The sequence below is a fragment of the Schistocerca gregaria genome, chromosome 4 (genome assembly GCF_023897955.1).
Source record: "Schistocerca gregaria isolate iqSchGreg1 chromosome 4, iqSchGreg1.2, whole genome shotgun sequence".
NCBI classification, from domain to species: domain Eukaryota; kingdom Metazoa; phylum Arthropoda; class Insecta; order Orthoptera; family Acrididae; genus Schistocerca; species Schistocerca gregaria.
In genome coordinates, this window is record NC_064923.1 from 402,342,254 (window position 1) to 402,368,677 (window position 26,424).

Here is a 26,424-nt window from a genome sequence, read left to right on the forward strand (position 1 = left end):
CTTGGGATTATAACGGTCATCCGCGCAAAGGACTGTGCGCGAGCCTTGAGAACTAAACGGCTGTTTGTTTTTCGATTTCGTCGTGAACAGACGTGCCTGTTTCAAATTTCAACGTGTTATTCCGATCCGAGGTTAAACATGTTGACTGAAGAAGTTATTGGCTGATCTGGAATAGGAGAAGAAATTCCTGAAGAATCCATTCATAGTGATCTATCAAAATTACGATTGAAGGACGCAGTGGTGTATTATGAAAAGCTGTTGACGGAAAATAATTTAATTGCATCGACATCTTCCGAAGAAATCTCTCGCGATGATATGTTATTGGCCAAAGAAAAAAAAGTGCCATAGGAGGAGGAGTCGATCCCGAGACCTCCGGCGCATGAGTCCGAGCGCTACCCCTCTAAGCCAGACGGCGGCTTGGCAATGAATTAACATTTTCTACTCATAAGCACCTAAGAAACTTTGGACTGATTTTCCCGGCATTTTCCGGGTAGTGCGTCTTAATATTTTAACCACGTGAGGTGTTAGGGGTCCTATTTCACCACACAAAATTTCTGACAAATCCCCGACCCCGTCTCCTTGTTAGATGTGTCCTGGTTTTACATTCTTCAGTAGGAAGTTCACCGGTGACAGTTTCTTCAAACCCAGGTACGTTCCCACAAATCTCGGCAACAACTTCTCTGCAATCCCTCGCTGCCCTGAGCTTGCCTGTGGAAGTTTTTCGAAAAATACTCTATCCCCTACTTCCAATCCATCCACCCACCTGGCTTTATTATACACTCCTGGAAATTGAAATAAGAACACCCTGAATTCATTGTCCCAGGAAGGGGAAACTTTATTGACACATTCCTGGGGTCAGATACATCACATGATCACACTGACAGAACCACAGGCACATAGACACAGGCTGCAGAGCATGCACAATGTCGGCACTAGTACAGTGTATATCCACCTTTCGCAGCAATGCAGGCTGCTATTCTCCCATGGAGACGATCGTAGAGATGCTGGATGTAGTCCTGTAGAACGGCTTGCCATGACATTTCCACCTGGCGCCTCAGTTGGACCAGCGTTCGTGCTGGACGTGCAGACCGCGTGAGACGACGCTTCATCCAGTCCCAAACATGCTCAATGGGGGACAGATCCGGAGATCTTGCTGGCCAGGGTAGTTGACTTACACCTTCTAGAGCACGTTGGGTGGCACGGGATACAAGCGGACGTGTATTGTCCTGTTGGAACAGCAAGTTCCCTTGCCGGTCTAGGAATGGTAGAACGATGGGTTCGATGACGGTTTGGATGTACCGTGCACTATTCAGTGTCCCCTCGACGATCACCAGAGGTATACGGCCAGTGTAGGAGATCGCTCCCCACACCATGATGCCGGGTGTTGGCCCTGTGTTCCTCGGTCGTATGCAGTCCTGATTGTGGCGCTCACCTGCACGGCGCCAAACACGCATACGACCATCATTGGCACCAAGGCAGAAGCGACTCTCATCGCTGAAGACGACACGTCTCCATTCGTCCCTCCATTCACGCCTGTCGCGACACCACTGGAGGCGGGCTGCACGATGTTGGGGCGTGAGCGGAAGACGGCCTAACGGTGTGCGGGACCGTAGCCCAGCTTCATGGAGACGGTTGCGAATGGTCCTCGCCGATACCCCAGGAGCAACAGTGTCCCTAATTTGCTGGGAAGTGGCGGTGCGGTCCCCTACGGCACTGCGTAGGATCCTACGGTCGTGGCGTGCATCCGTGCATCGCTGCGGTCAGGTCCCAGGTCGACGGGCACGTGCACCTTCCGCCGACCACTGGCGACAACATCGATGTACTGTGGAGACCTCACTCCCCACGTGTTGAGCAATTCGGCGGTACGTCCACCCGGCCTCCCGCATGCCCACTATACGCCCTCGCTCAAAGTCCGTCAACTGCACATACGGTTCACGTCCACGCTGTCGCGGCATGCTACCAGTGTTAAAGACTGCGATGGAGCTCCGTATGCCACGGCAAACTGGCTGACACTGACGGCGGGGGTGCACAAATGCTGCGCAGCTAGCGCCATTCGACGGCCAACACCGCGGTTCCTGGTATGTCCGCTGTGCCGTGCGTGTGATCATTGCTTGTACAGCCCTCTCGCAGTGTCCGGAGCAAGTATGGTGGGTCTGACACACCGGTGTCAATGTGTTCTGTTTTCCATTTCCAGGAGTTTACCTTTCCCTATTCTGACCTACTGTCGTCAAGACTAATTTGGCGGGAGTCGTCCTGTGCGCCTCGTGATTTGCGGTGTTGAACGCGAAGGACAACCAATTGAAGGCTGAATATTAAATTATTTAAACAGGATACGAACAAGCGTACCTGATCGTTACAACTAGCTTTCGTTCAGGGTTATAGAGGGTGTTACAAAAAGGTACGGCCAAACTTTCAGGAAACATTCCTCACACACAAAGAAAGAAAATATGTTTTGTGGACATGAGTCCGGAAACGCTTACTTTCCATGTTAGAGCTCATTTTATTACTTCTCTTCAAATCACATTAATCATGGAATGGAAACACACAGCAACAGAACTTACCAGCGTGACTTCAAACACTTTCTTACAGGAAATGTTCAAAATGTCCTCCGTTAGCGAGGATACATGCATCCACCCTCCGTCGCATGGAATCCCTGATGCGCTGATGCAGCCCTGGAGAAAGGCGTATTGTATCACAGCCGTCCACAATACGAGCACGAAGAGTATATTTGGTACCGGGGTTGAGTAGACAAGAGCTTTCAAATGCCCCCATAAATGAAAGTAAAGAGGGTTGAGGTCAGGAGAGCGTGGAGGCCACGGAATTGGTCCGCCTCTACCGATCCTTCGGTCACGGAATCTGTTGTTGAGAAGCGTACGAACACTTCGACTGAAATGAGCAGGAGCTCCATCGTGCATGAACCACATGTTGTGTCGTACTTGTATAGGCACATGCTCTAGCAGCACAGGTAGAGTATCCGGCATGAAATCATGATAACGTGCTCCATTGACCGTAGGTGAAAGAACATGGGGCCCAATCAAGACATCTCCAACAATGCCTGCCCAAACGTTCACAGAAAATCTGTGTTGATGACGTGATTGCACAATTGCGTGCGGATTCTCGTCAGCGCACACATGTTGATTGTGAAAATTTACAATTTGATCACGTTGGAATGAAGCCTCATCCGTAAAGGGAACATTTGCACTGAAATGAGGATTGACACATTGTTGGATGAACCATTCACAGAAGTGTACCCGTGGAGGCCAATCAGCTGCTGATAGTGCCTGCACACGCTGTACATGGAACGGAAACAACTGGTTCTCCCGTAGCACTCTCCATACAGTGACGTGGTCAACGTTACCTTGTACAGCCGACATTAGGGTTATCGTCAACCGCACGAAGAATTGCCTCGTCCATTGCAGGTGTCCTCGTCGTTCTAGGTCTTCCCCAGTCACGAGTCATAGGCTGGAATATTCCGTGCTCCCTAAGACGCCGACCAATTGCTTCGAACGTCTTCTTGTCGGGAAACCCTCGTTCTGGAAATCTGTCTCGATACAAACGTACCGCGCCACGGCTATTGCCCCGTAGTAATCCATACATGAAATGGGCATCTGCAAGTCCGCATTTGTAAACATTGCACTGATAGCAAAACCACGTTCGTGATGAACACTAACCTGTTGGTGCTACGTACTGATGTGCTTGATGCTAGTACTGTAAAGTAATGAGTCGCATGTCAACACAAGCACCGAAGCCAACATTACATTCCTTCAATTGGGCCAACTGGCGGTGAATCGAGGAAGTACAGTACATACAGACGAAACTAAAATGAGCTCTAACATGGAAATTAAGCGTTTCTGGACACTTGTCCACATAACATCTTTTCTTTATTTGTGTGTAAGGAATGTTTCCTTTTTGTAACACCCTGTATATGTTCGCACTTTTGCTGTCGCTCCTGTTACTAAAGAATGTTCCGAAAGTAATTCGTCGAAGCAAGAGCCTGGAATTCTGGTGTAATATAGCCAAATAGCCACAGCACCCTCTGCAGACACTTCCATTTATTGTTTCCAGCAGTCTGAATAAACACATTGCACCCGTCCGCTTATTCTGAGCGAAGCGACTGAGTGAGTTACGGGCTGGCACGCTACGCGTAGAACAACCCACTGACCTGGTCCACACACCGCGGCATTCGGTGGGCCAGTGCGTTGTTCCCCTTATACTGAAGAGACAGCTTGTGACGCGCTCTGGTTGGTTAACTTTTAAGTTAACCTGTCACCACACGGTGCGGATGCGTCCCTGTGTCCTGTGAAGCCATGCGGTATTAGTGACCCTCCTGTGCGAGATCCTACCCTTGTTCTGACAATTGTGGACGAATGTGTGCGCAGGCTTTGTTGTGTTTCAACCGAATGCGTCGGCAGACTCACATTGGCACTCAAATTTATTGCGGAATGAGGGAGTCTGATATATTGATTCTACTTGGAAGACTTACAAGGAGACGGCACGACCGTTGGGTTGGGGATTTGTCCGAAATTTTGAGTGGTGAAGGAGGACCCCTAACACCTCACATGGTTAAAATATTAGGACGCACTACCCGGAAAATCGCTGGAAAAATCGATCCAAAGTTTCTTAGGTGCCGTATGAGTGTAAAATGTTAGCGCATTGCCGAGGCGCCGTCTGGCCTAGATGTTTATGCCGGCACGGTAGCTCGGCGTGTTTGGTCAGAGAGTTAGCTGCCCTCTGTAACAAACAAACAAAAAAAAAAAAGTTTAGGGCTCAGACTCTTACGCTAGAGGTCTCGGGTTCGATTCCTACACTGGCACTTTTATTTCTTCTGTTTCATTTTCTTTTGTTATTCCACCAACTATTCAGAAAGTTTCCCAAATCTACATTATCTTTAACAAATTAGTTACATTATTGAACAAAATTATTTTCTTTTTGTCCAACAACACAATTCATGGCGGTTGGTTTTCCATTTTTCATCCTAAAGTATATGAGGAGAAACATTGGTTTTTTAATCAGAATAACAAAGTCGATTGGGAAACATTCAATTTTTACACATATAATAATAATAAACAAGAACCGCAGTGGTAATTGTGGTAAAAACAAACAAAGCAATAGTTTTTGCGACATCTTGCGCAACATATGAAAGCGGATTTTTTACAATCACAGGGCGTTTGCAATAAATCTGTACAAAAACATGCCCCATTAACATTTACGAAAATGTTTTGACTTTCTGATAATTTTGAGGCAAACCAGGAATATTGATCATGTCACGGAATATTGGTGACGATAATTGATGGTGAATTATAGAATGAATTTTTATACAATCTTCCCGGGAATTAATTTCACGATTCTCCTGTAACAAAAATGGTTCAAATGGCTCTGAGCACTATGGGACTCAACTGCTGTGGTCATTAGTCCCCTAGAACTTAGAACTACTTAAACCTAACTAACCTAAGGACATCACACACATCCATGCCCGAGGCAGGATTCGAACCTGCGACCGTAGCAGTCGCACCGTTCCGGACTGCGCGCCTAGAACCGCGAGACCACCGCGGCCGGCTCTCCTGTAACAATGCGCTGCAATTTTGCAAGTAACAGAAAAAAAAATGTGTGGGAAGAGGCCAACCCGAGACCTCTGGCATAAAGGTCCGAACGCTAACCATGTAGGCCAAACGGTGTCTCGGCAATGGAATAACATTTTATACTCATACGGCACCTAAGAAACTTTGGATCGATTTTTCTCGGGATTTTCCGAGTAGTGCGTCCTAATATTTTAACCACGTGAGGTATTAGAGGTCCTCTTTCACCACACTAAATTGCGGACAAATCCCCGACCCCACGGTCGTGCCGTCTCCTTGTTGGCACATCCATCAAAGGAAAACGTAAAAACTGAGGATGGGGCTAGTTGACTTTAGCTTCCACAGTGCTGCCCTAGAAAATGCAGTCCAGTTCCGGGACATAATTTGCCAAATCGTGTGACTCCGTGTCATTTTGTTAGGTCGAGCGACACGGAATGGAACCTGACGACGCTGGAAACGTACACTCTGTGGGATCCTGTCATCTGGGAGTCACTGGAGGCCGTTCAGCGCATCACAGGGGCGACGACTGCCAGGGATATGTGTTATCTCCGACATCCAGTCAACTTGCCCGAGCTGTCTTCCAAGCAACCTGGTGAGTAACTTATTTGTATGTGTGTTATTGTTGACTGAAGCTTTAATATTCTCGTTAAGGTATGCTACCAAGAAAAATTTCGTTCAAGGCAGTGAACAAGTAGATGAGGAGGCAATGCAGGAACTGACAACTCCTTCCTGATCAGTGTACGTAGATAACAACAAACTCAGAATTAAATAATACCCACTTGGGAAGAAAAAAGAAAATAAGATAGCACCCAAGCTGTCACTCAGAATTATCAACACGAACACCGGGGACGGATTTCGATTGATCTAAGATAAAAACAGTCCTGGCGCTGAAGCCGCAGTACAGTACACGTCTGCTGGCCCTGGCAGTGGTCTGAGTCTGGAGTCGGAGTCCAGAAGTCTCTCCAGACAGGGTACGTCCAACCGAAGCCACTCGGCAGATCCCACTGAGCTGCCAGATTGCGGCGATGTCGACTCGCACGTTTCACATACCGGCCTGGACGTTAGCTGTTGTTCTGGTCTTCATTCCAGAGACTGGCCTGATGCAGTTCTCCATGCTACTCTATCCTGTGCAAGTATCTACTGCAACCTACAGCCTTCTGAATCTGCTTACTGTATTCATGTCTTGGTCTCCCTCTACGATTTTTACCCTCCACACTACCCTCCAATACTACATTCGTGATCCCTCGATGCCTCAGAACATGTCCTACCAAGCGATCCCTTCTTCTAAACAATTTGTGCCACAAATTCCTCTTCTCCGCAATTCTATTCAGTACCTCCTCATTAGTTACGTAATCTAGCCCTCTAATCTCCTTCTGCAGCACCACATTTCGAAAGCTTCCATTCTCTTGTCTAAATTATTTATCGTCCATGTTTCACTTACATACATGGGTACACTCCATACAAAAACCTTCAGAAAAGACTTCCTGACACTTAAATCAATACTCGATGTTAACAAATTTCTCTTCTTCAGAAACGCTTTCCTTGCCATTGCCAGTCTACATTTTATATCCTCTCTATTCCGACCATCATCAGTTATTTTGCTCCTCAAATAGCAAAACTCATTTACTATTTTAAGGGTCTCATTTCCTAATCTAATACCGTCGTTTACCTTTTGTTGATGTTCAGGTCCTTTGATGTCTCTGACAGAATTACAATGTCATCTGCGAACCTCAAAGTTTTTATTTCCTCTCCATGGATTTTAATACCTACTCCGAACTTTTCTTTTGCTTCCTTTGCTGCTTGCTCAAAATACAGATTGAGCAACATCGCGGATAGGCTACAACCCTGTCTCACTCCCTTCCCAACCACTACTTCCCTTTCATTCCCCTGGTTTCTTATAACTGCCATCTGGTTTCTGTACAAATTGTGAGTAGCTTTTCGCTCCCTGTATTTGAATTTGAAAGAGTTTATTCCAGTCAACAGTGCCAAAAGCCTTCTCTAAGTCTATAAACGCTAGAAACATAGGTTTGCTTTTTCTTAAGCTATCTTATAAGATAAATCGTAAGGTCAGTATCGCCTCATTCTACAGAATCCAAATTGATTTTCCCCGAGGTCGGCTTCTACCAGTTTTTCCATTCGTCTGTAAAGAATTCGTGTTAGTGTTTTGCAGTCGTGACTTATTAAACTGATTGTTCGGTAATTTTCACAGCTGTCAACACCTGCTGTCTTTGGGATTGGAATTATTATATTCTTCTTGAAGTCTGAGGGTATTTCGCCTGTCTCATACATCTTGCTCAGCAGATGGTAGAGTTTTGTCAGGACTGGTTCTCCCAAGGCTGTCATTAGTTCGAATGGAATGTTGTCTACTACCGGGGCCTTGTTTTGTCTTAGGTCTTTCAGTGCTCTGTCAAACTCTTCACGCAGTATATTTTTAAAACTTTCAGTAAAGGTGGGCAGCTGCCACCTTCAAAATTTGAAAGAGAGTATTCCAGTCAACATTGTCAAAAGCTTTCTCCAAGTCTACAAATGCTAGAAACGTAGGTTTGCCTTTTCTTAATCTTTCTTCTAAGAGAAGTCGTAAGGTCAGTATTTACGGAATCCAAACAGATCATCCCCGAGGTCCGCATCTACCAGTTTTTTCATTGGTCTGTAAAGAATTCGCGTTAGTATTTTGCATCTGTGACTTATTAAACTGATAGTTCGGTAATTTTCAAATCTGTCAGCACCTGCTTTCTTTGGGATTGGAATTATTATATTCTTCTTGAAGTCTGAGGGTATTTCGCCTGTCTCATACATCTTGCTCACCAGATGGTACAGTTTTGTCAGGGCTGGCTCTCCCAAGGCTATCAGTAGCTCTAATGGAATGTTGTGTACTTCCAGGGCCTTGTTTAAACTTACGTCTTTCAGTGCTCTGTCAAACTCTTCACTCAGTATCATATCTCCCATTTCATCTTCACTTACCTCCTGTTACATTTCCATAATATTGCCCTGAACTACATCACCCTTGTATAGACCCTCTAGACCGGACGTTATCTACGAGATTAAAATCGGATGACTTAGCGGCTCGGTCGAGGTGCGATAGGACGCCTAAATGGACGTCAGGTCAGGAACGCGTCCACACGCCCCTGTGAACACGGCCGTTGACTTGGAAGACGTGAATGTTCTCAGCACACTTGGCACTTAGGTGTGAAGCAAGTCTGGAATTCACAATTACTACGCGATGTTATGCAGTCTACGCTGGACGTACACAAAACTTCTGTGCCAAGCTCCGACACATGGCATTCTAAGACTTTCTCCCATTGTCGTTCTGGTAACAGTGAAAACGCAGAAAGGTGATGTATGGTAACACCGAAATTTCTGGAGCTTTGAGTCCATCTGCTGCCTGAGTTGCCTGTCTACAAGGTTATCGGGACCTGCTGGCACACACACAGTGCAGAGGCTCCGAGCTGTAAGCAGTAAGCCGAGAGACACTGTGGCCCACGATAAAGAACACTGCGTGGTCCCGTAACAAGCATATCATAAACGTTTACGTGACATGTCTGAGAACCTTTGAAATGCCAATATACACTGATGCGCCAAAGAAAGTGGTAGAGGCATGCGTGTTCAAATACAAAAATATTAAACAGGCAGAATGCGGCGCTGCGTTCGGCAACGCCTGTATAAGACAAGAAGTGCCCCGCGCAGTCGCTAGATCAGTTACTGCTAAGTAAGTGAAACCCTTCCGCAAGGTGCTGCAGATTTCAGTGCTGGGCTATTAACAAATGTCAGCTTGCGAACGATTCAGCGAAAGATCATCGATATGAGCTTTCGCAGCCGAAGGCCCACTCGTGTACCCTGACTGCTCGACTCTCGCCTGGGCTCATTAACACCGACTTTGGACTGTTAATAACTGGAAACATGTTGCTTGGTAGGACCAGTCCCGTTTCAAATTGTATCGAGCGGATGGACGTCTGCAGGTTTGGAGACAACCCCGTGAATCCATGGACGCTGCATGTCATCAGGGGACTGTTCAAGTTTTTGGAGGCGCTGTTACGCTGTGGGGCGTGTGCAGTTGGCGTGATATGGGACCCCTGATAAGTCCTGATACGACTCTGACAGGTGACACGCACGTAAGCATCCTGTCTGATCACCTGCATCCATTCATGTCCATTCAGCATTTCGACGGAGTCGGGCAACTCCAGCAGGACAATGTGACTCCCCACATGTCGAGTATTGCTACTGAGTGGCTGCAGGAACACTCTTCTGAGTCTAAACACTTCCGCTGGCCACAAAACTCCTCAGACATGAACATTATTGAGCATATCTGCGATGCCCGTCAGTCTGCTGTGCTCGCTAAGCAAGATTGTTGAAAAGGTAACACTTGAACGCATCACTAGGCTCTGCATCGCCAATGACATCCTAAGAACGGAGCAATGGCCTTATGCGCAAACTAAGCGATGCTGGTTTCCCCGACGGAATCACACGTCTCATATACTCATATCTCACGAACAGATGTTTTAACACCGACGTGCAGGGAAAACAATCGACACAACACAGTATCCAAGCTGGAGTACCCTAGGAAAGCATTCTGGAGCCGACCTTGTTCAAGCCGTACATTAATGATTTTCCAGTAACACAAAACACGACGTCAGGCGTCTACGCGGATGACACAGCTATCCATGCGCAAGATTGGAAACCGACAAACATAAATTCACGAATACAGACGGTACTCAGAACTGCCGACACTTGGTTGGAACGATGTCGTATTAAAGTGACTGTCGAGAAGTGCGAAGCAGTTCTGTTCACACGCAGACCGAAGCTACTGCGCAAACACCAACACTGTGGACAGGTAACACTACATACTGGCTCCATACGTTTCCGAGAGAAAGTCAGATATCTCGGTGTCTGGCTGGACCGGAAACTTACATGTGGGGCCCACATAGAACACATTGCCAACAGATCGCGCGTGTGGCTCAAACAACTCTACCCAATGCTCAACAGGGAAAGTACACCGAATAGGCTGCCGAGGTCCATGTACATGAGGCTGATGAGACCTCTGATGACGTGCGCAGCTCCCATCTGGAGAAACGCAGCTCCTACACGCCTGCGCCGACCGCAGATCATACAGAACAAAGTGCTACGCATCATTAGCAACGCTCAGCGCTACACACGCCCGTGGATCTTCACAAAGAATACCGCCTTGAAACCATCAATTAAGTATTCAAGAAAACACGCCACACGACTATACAGGAACTCGAGACCCTCGAACAGTCCTTTCACCCTTACTCTGGGAAACTATGATCACAGCCATAGGTGGAAGCATAACCGGCCAAAGACTCTACTAGCTGGGGCGTAACCACCTATGGCAAGCTAACATACACCTACAAGCGACAACATCGGCAAGCCCCTGTATATCAGGAACGTTGGCTGGATGTGCCAACTGCTACTAAAGCCGACTGACAGGCTACAGCAGCGAAACCGTCGAGCTCGCCCACTGACACACAAACAAACCGCCTTCACTGTGAATCTGATGTATGGCCTATCGGACACAAAACGATGATGAACCTCTCTGTTACAGGTATGCTGACGCTGACCAAGAAATCAAAACTGGCACCCATCGGCAGCCGGCGAGTAACAGCACCGCGCGACGTCAAAGGTATCGACCTGCATGATACCCACTACTAACAGAGCCCACCCTTGCATGTCCTGTCGCAGGCAGCAAGAAACCCGTTACTGCTCTTACAGCCTGACCCAACTATCGCAGAGGTCTTTTTCCCTTGGCTCTTGTCTTGGCACTTTCTTTCCTCTGCCCTACAAACCGCTACCCTTCGTTCAATTATCGAACGAATCTATCTCCAAATGAGCGCGCATTAGTAGTTAACCTTAACCAGACGTATGCGAACATCGCGGTACCCACATCCTGGGAGACCTCACTTTAGCGAAACTAACCCTTATGCAGAGATGGCATTAGATCTTTTGTGCCGGCCATCATACCCGAGTGTACGTGGAGGGACTCCACCTCTTGTTGTTGTTGTTGTTGTGGCCTTCAGTCCTGAGACTGGTTTGATGCAGCTCTCCATGCTACTCTATCCTGTGCAAGCTTCTTCATCTCACAATACGTACTGCAGCCTACATCCTTCTGAATCTGCTTAGCGTATTCATCTCTTGGTCTCCCTCTATGATTTTTACCCTCCACTCTGCCCTCCAATACTACATTGGTGATCCCTTGATGCCTCAGGACATGTCCTACCAACCGATCCCTTCTTATAGTCAAGTTGTGCCACAAACTCCTCTTCTCCCCAGTTCTATTCAGTACCTACTCATTAGTTATGTGATCTATCCATCTAATCTTCAGCATTCTTCTGTAGCACCACATTTCGAAGCCTTCTATTCTCATCTTCTCTAAACTATTTATCGTCCACGTTTCACTTCCATACATGGCTACACTCCATACAAATACCTTCAGAAAAGACTTCCTGACGTTTAAATCTATACACGATGTTAACAAATTTTTCTTCTTCAGAAACGCTTTCCTTGCCATTGCCAGTCTGCATATTATATCCTCTCTACTTCGAGCATCATCAGTTATTTTGCTCCCCAAATAGCAAAACTCGTTTACTACTTTAAGTATATCATTTCTTAATCTAATTCCCTCAGCTTCACTCAACTTAAGTCGACTACATTCAATTATCCTTGTTTTGCTTTTGTTATTGTTCATCTTATACCCTACATTCAAGACACTGTCCATTCCCTTCAACTGCTCTTCCAAGTCCTTTGCTGTCTCTGACAGAATTACAATGTCATCGGTGAAACTCAAAGTTTTTATTTTTTCTCCATGGATTTTAATTCCTACTCCAAATTTTTCTTTTGTTTCCTTTACTGCTTGCTCATTATACAGATTGAATAACATCGGCGATAGGCTACAACCCTGTCTCATTTCCTTCCCAACCACTGCTTCCCTCGACTCTTGTAACTGCCATCTGCTTTCTGTACGAATTGTAAATAGCCTTTCGCTCCCTGTATTTTACCCCTGACACCTTCAGAATTTGAAAGAGAGTATTCCAATCAACATTGTCAAAAGCTTTCTCTAAGACTACAAATGCTAGAAACGTAGGTTTGCCATTCCTTAATCTTCCTTCTAAGATAAGTCTTAGGGGTATTAAACTGATAGTTCGGTAATTTTCACATCTGTCAACACCTGCTTTCTTTCGGATTGGTATTATTATATTCTTCTTGAAGTCTGAGGGTATTTCGCCTGTCTCATACATCTTGCTCACCACATGGTAGAGTTTTGTCAGGACTGGCTCTCCCAAGGCCGTCAGTAGTTCCAGTGGAATGTTGTCTACTCCCGGGGCCTTGTTTCGAATCAGGTCTTTCAGTGCTCTGTCAAACTCTTCACGCAGTATCGTATCTCCCATTTCATCTTCTTCTATATCCTCTTCCATTTCCATAATGTTGTCCTCAAGTACATCGATCTTGTATAGACCATCTGTATACTCCATCCACCTTTCTGCTTTCCCTTCTTCGTTTAGAACTGGATTTCCATCAGAGCTCTTGATATTCATGCAAGTGGTTCTCCTTTCTCCAAAGGCCTCTTTAATTTTCCTGTAGGCAGTATCTATCTTACCCCTAGTGAGAAAAGCCCCTCCATCCTTACATTTGTCCTCTAGGCTGCTTAGCAGTTTTGCACTTCCTGTCGATCTCATTTTTGAGACGTTTGTATTCCTTTTTGCCTGCAACATTTATGCATTTTTAATATTTCTCCTTTCATCAATTAAATTCAATATTTCTTCTGTTACCCAAGGGTAAAAAAAGTTTCGTTTGGACTGCTGATTTTTTCAGATTACAGCTAGCCAAACCACAAGTGAAGATACGTGATGGTTATTTCACCATCTGACTTCGCTATGTAATTCACAATTACCTTTCTGTACAAAACTATCCGCCTGTGTTGCAAAATTCTTGGCGAAAGGCAGGCTATGACATTTACATACTCACGTGATCATCTGAAAATGTAATTATTGTGGTTTTTGGTACATCTACATCTACATCCATACTCCGCAAGCCACCTGACGGTGTGTGGCGGAGGGTACCCTGAGTACCTCTATCGGTTCTCCCTTCTAGTCCAGTCTCGTATTGTTCGTGGAAAGAAGGATTGTCGGTATGTCTCTGTGTGGGCTCTAATCTGTCTGATTTTATCCTCATGGTCTCTTCACGAGATATACGTAGGAGGGAGCAATGTACTGCTTGACTCTTCGGTGAAGGAATGTTCTCGAAACTTTAACAAAAGCCCGTACCGAGCTACTGAGCGTCTCTCCTGCAGAGTCTTCCACTGGAGTTTATCTATCATCTCCGTAACGCTTTCGAGATTACTAAATGATCCTATAACGAAGCGCGCTGCTCTCCGTTGGATCTTCTCTATCGCTTCTATCAACCCTATCTGGTACGGATCCCACACTGCTGAGCAGTATTCAAGCAGTGGGCGAACAAGTGTTCTGTAACCTACTTCCTTTGTTTTCGGATTGCATTTCCTTAGGATTCTTCCAATGAATCTCGGTCTGGTATCTGCTTTACCGACGATCAACTTTATATGATCATTCCATTTTAAATCACTCCTAATGCGTACTCCCAGATAATTTATGGAATTAACTGCTTCCAGTTGCTGACCTGCTATTTTGTAGCTAAATGATAAGGGATCTATCTATCTATGTATTCGCAGTACATTACACTTGTCTACATTGAGATTCAATTGCCATTCCCTGCACCATGCGTCAATGCGCTGCAGATCCTCCTGCATTTCAGTACAATTTTCCATTGTTACAACCTCTCGATACACCACAGCATCATCTGCAAAAAGCCTCAGTGAACTTCCGATGTCATCCACCAGGTCATTTACGTATATTGAAAATAGCAACGGTCCTATGACACTCCCCTGCGGCACACCGGAAATCACTCTTACTTCGGAAGACTTCCCTCCATTGAGAATGACATGCTGCGTTCTGTTATCTAGGAACTCCTCAATCCAATCACACAATTGGTCTGATAGTCAATATGGTCTTACGTTGTTCATTAAACGACTGTGGGGAACTGTATCGAAGGGCCTTGCGGAAGTCAAGAAACACGGCATCTACCTGTGAACCCGTGTCTATGGCCCTCTGAGTCTCGTGGACGAATAGCGTGAGCTGGGTTTCACACGACCGTCTTTTTCGAAATCCATGCTGGTTCCTACAGAGTAGATTTCTAGTCTCCAAAAAAGTCATTATACTCGAACATAATACGTGTTCCAAAATGCTACAACTGATCGACGTTAGATATATAAGTCTATAGTTCTGCACATCTGTTGGACGTCCCTTCTTGAAAACGGGGATGACCTGTGCCCTTTTCCAATCCTTTGGAACGCTACGCTCTCCTACTCTGTGTAAAATCGAACTGGTATCCCATCAAGTCCAGCGGCCTTTCCTCTTTTGAGCGATTTTAATTGTTTCTCTATCCGTCTGTCGTCTATTTCGATATCTACCATTTTGTCATCTGTGCGACAATCTAGAGAAGGAACTTCAGTGCAGTCTTCCTCTGTGAAACAGCTTTGGAAAAAGACATTTAGTATTTCGGCCTTTAGTGTGTCATCCTCTGTTTCAGTACCATTTTGGTCACAGAGTGTCTGGACATTTTGTTTTGATCCACCTATCGCTTTGACATAAGACCAAAATTTCTTAGGATTTTCTGCCATGTCAGTACATAGAACTTTATTTTCGAATTCATTGAACGCCTCTCGCATAGCCCTCTTCACACTACATTTCGCTTCGCGTAATTTTTGTTTGTGTGCAAGGCTTTGGCTATGTTTATGTTTGCTGTGAAGTTCCCTTTGCTTCCGCAGCAGTTTTCTAACTCGGTTGTTGTACCACGGTGGCTCTTTTCCATCTCTTACGATCTTGCTTGGCACATACTCACCTAACGCATATTGTACGATTGTTCTGAACTTTGTCCACTGATCCTCAAGACTATCTGTACTTGAGACAAAACTTTTGTGTTGAGCCGTCAGGTCAGTGCTTTTTGTCACTTTTGCTAAACAGAAAAATCTTCCTACCTTTTTCAATATTTCTATTTACGGCTGTAATCATCGATGCAGTAACCGCTTTATGATCGCTGATTCCCTGTTCTGCATTAACTGTTTCAAATAGTTTGGGTCTGTTTGTCACCAGATGACCTAATATGTTATCGCCACGAGTCGGTTCTCTGCTACATCTACTGGACTGCTTGTAAGCGAAAGTGATTTCGAATGTAAAAACGTGGCTTTAGTGAGATGTGCACATTATTCTATTCCGATTTGTTTTACCCACTTCATCAAAATCCCACATCTATAAAGCACTATTAGGACTGCAGGATATGTGTTTTGCGCTGTTATAATCACTTCAAGCACAGCAGTTTTGGCACTATTCATTGAATATGTGATGATATTCTGACGTCACTGAATTACGTAAAATGTCCCTCCTATGGTACGGGTATATTGTTACTTTGTTTACCTCTATTTAAATGTCACTCGTGGTTGAATTGAAATTTTACCATCGAAAAGACACAGACCACTAGTTTCTTTTTATGATCGAATGTTGTTCTAAATTAGATCCCATGTGGTTCGCAGCGTTCCAGGTCAAAGATGTCCCTTGTTAATATGTCAACATTATAACATGCATAGCACATGAGAAGTACGTAGCTATAACCGGTAATGACCAGTTATCGTGTGCTAATGTGCTACAGCACACTATAAATATCACCCTAAGATTATGCCGTTTCTCTTTGAATGCGAGCTGAAATCACACTAAAATTGCACCATTTCTCTTCGAATGCAGGCCTCTAATCACAATAAAATTACCCGTTTCCCTTCGAATGGGAGCTGGTATGCAAATGAAACAGACCAAAACAGGTTTTATAGTGCCCTCTCTGCGATTACTAGAAATAGGTGTCGAGGGATGTAAATGATGATCAGCCACACTATGATCAACTGTGAAAGGGACTCATTGGCTGTTTTCGATTGCACGTGGTCTGATGTGACGTCATCCCTTCCAGAAATGCAAGTGCAACGTTGGTCACAGCGTCAGCACAGTACTTTTCTTTGAAACTGCGTTTGGCGGATTGTGCGAGGTTAGGGTATGATGGGTTTTTTTGAGTAGCTGTTGTTGTAATGTCGCCGTGGCCTAGCGGTCTAGCACACAGACTTGAATGAAAATTTCGAAATCAGTGCAAAATATTTTCATCAGCTTGTTAATTGTCCAGAACCACTCCATAAGTTCGAATTCTTGAACACTCATGAAAATCTAGAAGAAGATTTATCCCAGCTACCAAGAAATTGAAGAGTTTATTAAAATCTTATTGTAAAGCTAGTGTAGAAGACTCTATCAGAGCAGAAATTTTGAACTGGTCTCTGTTGTTGTGATCTCCAGTCCGGAGACTGGTTTGATGCTACCTTATCCTGAGCAAGCCTCTTCATCTCCAAGTAACTATTACAGCCTATATCGTTCTTAATCTGCTTAGCGTATTCATCTCTTGGTCTCCCTCTACGATTTCTACCCTCCACGCTTCCCTCCAGTACTAAATTGGTCATCCCTTAATGCCTCAGAACGTGTCCTACCAACCGATCCCTTCGTCTAGTCAAGTTGCGCCAGAGATTCCTCTTCTCTCCAGTTCAATACTTCATTAGTAACGTGATCTACTCATCTAATCTTCAGCATTCTTCTGTAGAACCACATTTCGAAGGCTTCTATTCTCTTCTTATCTATACTATTAATCGTCCATGTTTCACTGCCTCACATTACTACCCTCCATACAACTGCTTTCAGAAGAGTTCCTAACACTTACTTCATATTCGATCGTGACAATTTTCTCTTCTTCAGAAACGGTTTCCTTACCATTGCCATTCTCCATTTTGTGTCCTCTCTGCTTCGACCATCAACATTTATTTTGCTTCCGAAATAGCAAAACTCATGTACTACTTTTGCTGTCTCATTTCCTAATCTAATTCCCCCAGCATCATCTGATTTAATTCGACTACATTCCAGACGGTCTGTACCAAAAGCAAAAGCCTAGAGAGGCTATCGAAATTCGTACCAGGGACGAACTCATCAACCGAGATTGCAGCTGTAACCTCTGAAAGGCTTGGGAACCAGCATTGAGTCTAATTAAAAAGACGCTCAGCAAAGAAAACGAACGGGCGACCACAGCAGACGAGGCTATTACGCCGACGCCGCCACAGACACCGACGCCACCGTCTCAGCGACCGAAGACGCGCGGGCGCGGACGGCGGAGAGAACGTCTAGCTGGGGGAGGGGATTTAAGATGGCTGCCCGCCCTCAGGAGCTCAGTTCGTCAGCGCACCTGACGATGGCGACATGTCTGATCGCCGTAATATTGTGCCTGTTGGACACTATGGACCGGCAGTACACCCGTGGACTGTTCAAGTGAATGTCCCATGCTTCTAGCTCCAACTACCATTCCACGTTCAGAGTTTGTTAATTCCCACGCTGCGGCCATAGTCGCAGCGAACACCTTTCCACATGAATCACCTGACAGCTCTGCCAATGGACTGCTCTTTTATACCCTGTGTATGCGATACAAGCTCAGATGGTTCAAACTATAGGACTTAACATCTGAGGTCATCAGTCCCTTAGAACGCAGAACTACTTAAACCTAACTAACTTAAGGACATCACACACATCCATGCCCGAGGCAGGATTTGAACCTGCGACCGTAGCGGTCGCGCGGTTCCAGACTGAGGCGCCTAGAACCGCTCGGCCACAACGACTGGCGCGATACTAGCGCCATCTGTATGTGTGTGTGTATCGCTGTCCTATGATTTTTGTCACCTCAGTGCATTACAAAAGAGATTAAGATTTTTGCCATATCCTGGAGAGCATTCAGCCTTCCTTCAACATACCCAAAGTCAGTCCTGCTGACATATCTGACAGCTCGCTAAACCATTACTCCTCGAGCTGGAGAGATGTGCGAATAGAGAATCACTGCTCTCTGAGAGTGGTCAGCATGTCGTCTACAGACAAAACAGCGCCGACCAGTCAGCTACAAACAGAACCGACTCGAATCGCCAGCCGGCCGCGGCGGTCTCGCGGTTCTAGGCGCTCAGTCCGGACCCGCGCGACTTCTACGGTCGCAGGTTCGAATCCTGCCTCGGGCATGGATATGTGTGATGTCCTTAGGTTAGTTAGGTTTAATTAGTTCTAAGTTCTAGGCGACTGATGACCACAGGTGTTAAGTCGCATAGTGCTCAGAGCCATTTGAACATTTTTTTTTTTTTTTTTTTTTTTTTTTCTAATCGCCACATACGCCACTCAGTGTGCCATTTCAGTCTGGCCATGCACCATGCCGGTCTCCATTGTCTGTGGTGTGGTACCGGTGGTGAACGACACACTCCAGATGTCAGCCCAGCTTCAACTTACCTGTTCCCGACGGTCAGTGGTCTCCTAGCCACACTCTTCGCCAGAATCCATCTCGCCACCACACGTTCTTAAGTCATTCCGCTGCAGGTGGCTGTGTGAGCGGTCTGTCGTTGTGATATTCTCAGGTCCCTCATGCCGATTATTCGTCCTTCCACAAAGTCAGAAACACAACAATAAACTCCACGTGCACCTCTACTGGGCTTGCTCTCTTGCGATCTGAATATTTGCTGTAGCGCTCACACAACTCTGCATCTCTAAGAATGAACGTTATTTAAATTTTTTTCTGTTCATAAGTACGTTCACATAAGGTTCGGTCAGCATATCGAGCAGGCATACAAATAATGAAGCGTGAATTTGATAACGCCCGATAAAGGTGTCCATCGTCTAATTGTAGCCATTGTATATTAATCTGTGCTGAAGAACCAAAGAATCTGGTACACCTGACTAGTATCGTTTAGGGCCCACACGAGCACACAGAACTGCCACACAACGTGACATGGACTCGACTAAAGTCTGAAATAGTGCTGGAGGGAATTTTCACCATGAATCCTGCAGAGCTGTCCATAAATCAGTAAGAGTACAAGGGGATGGAGATCTCTTCTAAACAGCACGTTGCAAGGCATCCCAGATATGCTCAGTAATGTTCATGTATGGGTAGTCTGGTGGCTAGCGTACGTGTTTAAACTCCGAAGAGTGTTCCTATGCCATTCTGTAGTTAGTCGCGTCGTGTGGAGTGTCGCATTGTCCTGCTGAAATTGCCCGGGTCCTTTGGAATGCTCGATGGACATGAATGGATGCATTGATCAGACAGGACATTTACGTACGTGTCATCTGTCAGAGTCAACCACTCTAACTGCACACGCCCCACACCACTGCAGAGCTCGAACAGTCCCATGTTGACATGCAGAGTCCATGGATCCATGAGGCTGACTCAATATCCGTACACCTCAATCCGCTCGATGCAATTTGGAACAAAACTCGTCCAAACAGCCAACATGTTGTCAGTCATCAGCCATCCAATGTAGGTGTTGACTGGCCCAGCCGAGGCATAAAGTCTTATGTTGTGCAGTCATCAAGGGTATACGAGTGGGCCTTCAGCTGCGAAAGCCCATGTGGATGATGTTTCGTTGAATGGTTCGCATGCTGAAACTTGTTAATGTCACAGCATTGATATCTTCAACAATTTGCGGAAGAATTGCACTTTTGTCACGTTGAACGATTGTCTTCAGTCGTCGCTGATCCCGTTTTTACAGAATCTTTTTCCGGTCTCATTGGAGTCGGAGATTTGATGTGTACCTCGGACATGCTGTCTCCCATCGCTCGTGCGTCGACCATAGCGTGACGTCCAAACTCACTCAAATCTTGATAACCTACAATTGTAGCAACCGTAACTGATCTAACAACTGCGCGAGAACTTGCTGTCTTTTATAGGCGTTGCCGACAGCTGCGCCGAATTCTGAATGTTTACACATCTCTGTATTCGAATACATATGCCTACAGCAGTCTCTGGCGCTTCGGTGTAGTTTCTAAACGTTGATTCTACTTTCATACAGTCTGTGAGCTGGTGAACGTCGAGGTTGAATGTTGTGCTTCTACAGACATCTCGCGCATGTGATTGTTCACTAGTATCTGTTCTGTTTTCTTACCCAGAATTCCAGACGGTCGTCCTGGAAGAGCTCTCCAACTACTGGAGAGACAATGCACAGCTGCTTTCATCTGGAGTGACGCACGTCTCGCGACTGCTCATTCCCCTCGCATTCAAATACCTGGTAAGTGTCTTTGTTTGTCCTCCTTTGAGCTGTGTTATGTGTACGAGTACTGAGAAAACTACAAGAAATTTGCACGTATCTTTTTTTCGTATTTTTCTTACAATATCGTCAGTAGATTTAGGAATCTTCGTTTCAGATCCTACATACAAGCCCTGGCATCTTGACTACATATTTATTTAAGAGAATACTATATTTCACGATTTTACTTTTTATTTTATTAGCTATTTTCTTCTAGTCTGTTATCTACATAAAAGAACAGGCCAAAACTTGCACACGAATTTGCATGAAAGTGGCACATAATAGTTTAAAACAGTTTCAAATTTGTAATTAGTGACAAAACAGTATGTTGTTTACGAGGGAAAAAATTCTACATAGAATATCTGTGTAAAGAAAAATAATAACAAAAGTAAATCTACGTATTACCATTTGCTCATGTGGCACACTGATATCTGTTCATCTGGAATCTCGAAGGCACATGCTACTGGTCTGTTACTCTATTCTGGACCACACTACTAAACAACACTACACTACACATCACTACAAAACACTACACAACACTACGCTACACAAAGGGGCAAAACGTACACCATAAAGTAATTTTGCACATAAAAAATCAATATATTTAAAGAATCGTCTGGCACAATTTGCGAATTGCGGTGAATTTTATTTTGTGTTGTGCTGTCCACCGTGTTTATTACGTGAAGAAATGTCGTCGATTTTATGTGCATGGTGTAGAAAAACATTGTTTTAAGCATTTATTTACAGATAATCATTATTGTAATCATTTTTAATAAGAATGAGATATTTTTTATTTTCACTTAATGAAATTCACGAATATGAAACGAATATGAACCATGGACCTTGCCGTTGGTGGGGAGGCTTGCGCGCCTCAGCGATACAGAAAGCCGTACCGTAGGTGCAACCACAACGGAGGGGTATCTGTTGAGAGGCCAGACAAACGTGTGGTTCCTGAAGAGGGGCAGCAGTCTTTTCAGTAGTTGCAGGGACAACAGTCTGGATGATTGACTGATCTGGCCTTGTAACAATAACCAAAACAGCCTTGCTGTGCTGGTACTGCGAACGGCTGAAAGCAAGGGGAAACTACAGCCTTACTTTTTCCCGAAGGCATGCAGCTTTACTGCATGATTAAATGATGATGGCATCCTCTTGGGTAAAATATTCCGGAGGTAAAATAGTCCCCCATTCGGATCTCCGGGCGGGGACTACTCAAGAGGATGTCGTTATCAAGAGAAAGAAAACTGGCGTTCTATGGACCGGAGCGTGGAATGTCAGATCCCTTAATCGGGCAGGTAGGTTAGAAAATTTAAAAAGGGGAATGGATAGGTTAAAGTTAGATATAGTGGGAATTAGTGAAGTTCGGTGGCAGGAGGAACAAGGCTTTTGGTCAGGTGAATACAGGGTTATAAACACAAAATCAAATAGGGGTAATGCAGGAGTAGGTTTAATAATGAATAAAAAAAATAGGAATGCGGGTAAGCTACTACAAACAACTTAGTGAACGCATTATTGTGGCCAAGATAGATACGAAGCCCACACCTACCACAGTAGTACAAGTTTATATGCCAACTAGCTCTGCAGATGACGAAGAAATTGAAGAAATGTATGATCAAATAAAAGAAATTATTCAGATTGTGAAGGGAGATGAAAATTTAATACTCATGGGTGACTGGAATTCGGTAGTAGGAAAAGGGAGAGAAGGAAACGTAGTAGGTGAATATGGACTGGGGCAAAGAAATGAAAGAGGAAGCCGCCTGGTAGAATTTTGCAAGAGCACAACTTAATCATAGGTAACACTTGGTTCAAGAATCATAAAAGAAGGCTGTATACATGGAAGAAGCCTGGACATACTGACAGGTTTCAGATAGATTATATAATAGTACGACAGAGATTTAGGAACCAGGTTTTAAATTGTAAGACATTTCCAGGGGCAGATGTGGACTCTGACCACAATCTGTTGGTTATGACCTGTAGATTAAAACTGAAGAAACTGCAAAAAGGTGGGAATTTAAGGAGATGGGGCCTGGATAAATCAGAGGTTGTACGGAGTTTCAAGGAGCGCATAAGGGAGCAATTGACAGGAATGGGGGAAAGAAATACAATAGAAGAAGAATGGGTAGCTTTGAGGGATGAAGTAGTGAAGGCAGAAGGGGGTCAAGTAGGTAAAAAGACGAGGGCTGCTAGAAATCCTTGGGTAACAGAAGAAATATTGAATTTAATTGATGAAAGGAGAAAATATAAAAATGCAGTAAATGAAGCAGGCAAAAAGGAATACAGACGTCTCAAAAATGAGATCGACAGGAAGTGCAAAATGGCTAAGCAGGCATGGCTAGAGGACAAATGTAAGGATGTAGAGGCTTATCTCACTAGGGGTAAGATAGATACTGCCTACAGGAAAATTAAAGAGACCTTTGGAGATAAGAGAACCACTTGTATGAACATCAAGAGCTCAGATGGAAACCCTGTTCTAAGCAAAGAAGGGAAAGCAGAAAGGTGGAAAGAGTATATAGAGGGTCTATACAAGGGCGATGTATTTGAGGGCAGTATTATGGAAATGGAAGAGGATGTAGATGAAGATAAAATGGGAGATACGATACTGCGTGAAGAGTTTGATAGAGCACTGAAAGACCTGAGTCGTAACAAGGCCCCCGGAGTAGACAACATTCAACTGGAACTAACGACGGCCTTGGGAGAGCCAGTCTTGATAAAACTCTACCATCTGGTGAGCAAGATGTATGAGACAGGCGAAATACCCTCAGACTTCAAGAAGAATATAATAATTCCAATACGAAAGAAAGCAGGTGTTGACAGATGTGAAAATTACCGAACTATCAGTTTAATAAGTCACAGCTGCAAAATACTAACGCGAATTCTTTACAGACGAATGGAAAAACTAGTAGAAGCCGACCTCGGGGAAGATCAGTTTGGATTCCGTAGAAGTACTGGAACGCGTGAGGCAATACTGACCCTACGACTTATCTTAGAAGAAAGATTAAGGAAAGACAAACCTACGTTTCTAGCATTTGTAGACTTAGAGAAAGCTTTTGACAATGTTGACTGGAATACTCTCTTTCAAATTCTGAAGGTGGCAGCGGTAAAATACAGGGAGCGAAAGGCTATTTACAATTTGTACAGAAACCAGATGGTAGTTATAAGAGTCGAGGGACATAAAAGGGAAGCAGTGGTTGGGAAGGGAGTGAGACAGGGCTGTAGTCTATACCCGATGTTATTCAATCTGTATATTGAGCAAGCAGTGAAGGAAACAAAAGAAAAATTCGGAGTAGGTATTAAAGTCCATGGAGAAGAAATAAAAACTTTGAGGTTCGCCGATGACATCGTAATTCTGTCAGAGACAGCAAAGGACTTGGAAGAGCAATTGAACGGAATGGATAGTGTCTTGAAAGGAGTATATAAGATGCCCATCAACAAAAGCAAAACGAGGATAATGGAATGTAGTTGAATTAAGTCGGGTGATGCTGAGGGAATTAGATTAGGGAGTGAGACACTTAAAGTAGTAAAGGAGTTTTGGTATTTGGGGAGCAAAAAATGGTCGAAGTAGAGAGGATATAAAATGTAGACTGGCAATGGCAAGGAAAGCGTTTCTGAAGAAGAGAAATTTGTTAACATCGAGTATAGATTTAAGTGTCAGGAAGTGATTTCTGAAAGTATTTGTATGGAGTGTAGCCATGTATGGAAGTGAATCATGGACGATAAGTAGTTTGGATAAGAAGAGAATAGAAGCTTTCGAAATGTGGTGCTACAGAAGAATGCTGAAGATTAGATGGGTAGATCACATAACTAATGAGGAAGTATTGAATCGGATTGGGGAGAAGAGAAGTTTGAGGCACAACTTGACCAGAAGAAGGGATCGGTTGGTAGGACATGTTCTGAGGCATCAAGGTATCACCAATTTAGTATTGGAGGGCAGCGTGAAGGGTAAAAATCGTAGAGGGAGACCAAGAGATGACTACACTAAGCAGATTCAGAAGGATGTAGGTTGCAGTAGGTACTGGGAGATGAAGAAGCTTGCACAGGGTAGAGTAGCATGAGAGCTGCTTCAAACCAGTTTCAGGACTGAAGACCACAACAACAACAACAACAATCTAAAAAAACGTAAAATAAAAAATTAAAATTACAACTAAATAAGTAAAACGTGTAACTTGAATAGTAATGAACATTATATGTTTCAATTAGGAGTGTTGAAAATACCCTAACAGTATATTGTGTAAAAGTTACTTTCCAACAATTTCTGAAACCAGCCTTATTACACATGGATGGATGCTGGGCTACAGGCTTCTTTAAGTGATCCTGTAACAAGAATTTCCATTTTTTTAAACTGAGTAGTAGTGCTCGAGTATTTTGGAAAATTTCAGGTGACTACGAAAGTTGGAGATACAGTTTTGAAGAACGTTAATTATGTTTCAACTTTTACATGGAATACAGTTTTTATATATCATGGTTTCGGAGATATGCACTCTAATATGCTAAATTACCTATCAAGGATGTACGCCTGGTAGCTGAGTGGTCAACGCGACAGAATGTCAATCCTAAGGGCTCGGGATCGATTCCCGGCTGGGTCGGAGATTTTCTTATTGCTTATTTGCACTTGTGAGTCATGTGAGTCTGAGTGCAGACTCTGTGGTCTTTAAGGTGGTAGAATCTGCTCTGGGCGTTATGCCCCTCTGACGTCTGACGCTACTATACACGAAAAGCAAAATAACGCAGTACGATCCGTGTATTATTGCAACTTTTTGTGTTGACTGTGAAAGTTTCTCAGTCCCTGAAGTGTTGTGAGTGGGTCAGCTTGGGTCGTTTGTGAACAAAATTTGGGGGTCTTGGTGCAATGAATTGATAAGTTAATGGGCAGAGAAACCTTTTTAGCCATAAATGCTACTGACTTTTTTCTGGATAGTATAATCTGTTTCTAGAAGCTGGTCCTTTTGTTTCAGGCATTCGATAAAGAATTTAACACACACCCCTTTATGTCCAGTGGTCCTTCCTCTGGTGGACATCTTGAGCTGATTTTCAGTCCGGTGCTTGCTTATTTGCTTGTTTGTCGTCTTGTTTGCGGCGATAGGAAATGTGTGTAACCTCCCCCTCACTTATCGAACTTAATGACAGTAAAAAATTAAACCGCGTGCACCTAATGGAAATTTGGGAAAATGTCACCGAAGTTAATTTGTCGGTAAAGAGGGAGGAAAAGGTTACATCTAAATTAAAGGAAAAGTGCAAATGAAATTAGTGGAAATTAATTTTGAGAAAAGGGGAAAATTAATAAAGAAAGTAAATGTGCGGTCGTTACACTAACAATTAATTGGCGTTAATTAGATATTTGAGATTTGGGGAAAATTACGGTCGCCAGTCCTATGGACAACTACTATAATAACTGAAAATGAAAGATTAAATCACATATAATTAGCACTAAAAACGTGGCAACTGAAGGTTGACACGTGTTGTGTGTGTTTGTCAGAAGTAATAAATTTCACTACACTCTGACTTAATTTAGCAAAAGAATTAATAAAACCGGAAAATTGAAAGTTAATTTAGTGACTGAAATTAATAGTGAACTTTGTTTCTGAAGCACTACGAAATCCGATAAAATAAGATTAGTCTTGGGCTACCTCAACAATTATTTCAAAAGCT

The 26,424-nt window shown here is 44.2% G+C and overlaps 1 protein-coding gene across 1 annotated transcript in view; it reads left to right on the forward strand.

Moving 5' to 3' along the window:
• The window catches only part of LOC126267142 (uncharacterized), an 80,301-nt gene that overhangs the window by 27,036 nt on the left and 26,841 nt on the right, over positions 1-26,424 (forward strand). Inside the window, exons 3-5 of the mRNA XM_049972070.1 lie at positions 5,996-6,168; positions 11,134-11,211; positions 20,645-20,763. Of these exons, the coding sequence (XP_049828027.1) occupies positions 5,996-6,168; positions 11,134-11,211; positions 20,645-20,763 (370 nt within the window). The remainder of the gene's footprint in view (positions 1-5,995; positions 6,169-11,133; positions 11,212-20,644; positions 20,764-26,424) is intronic.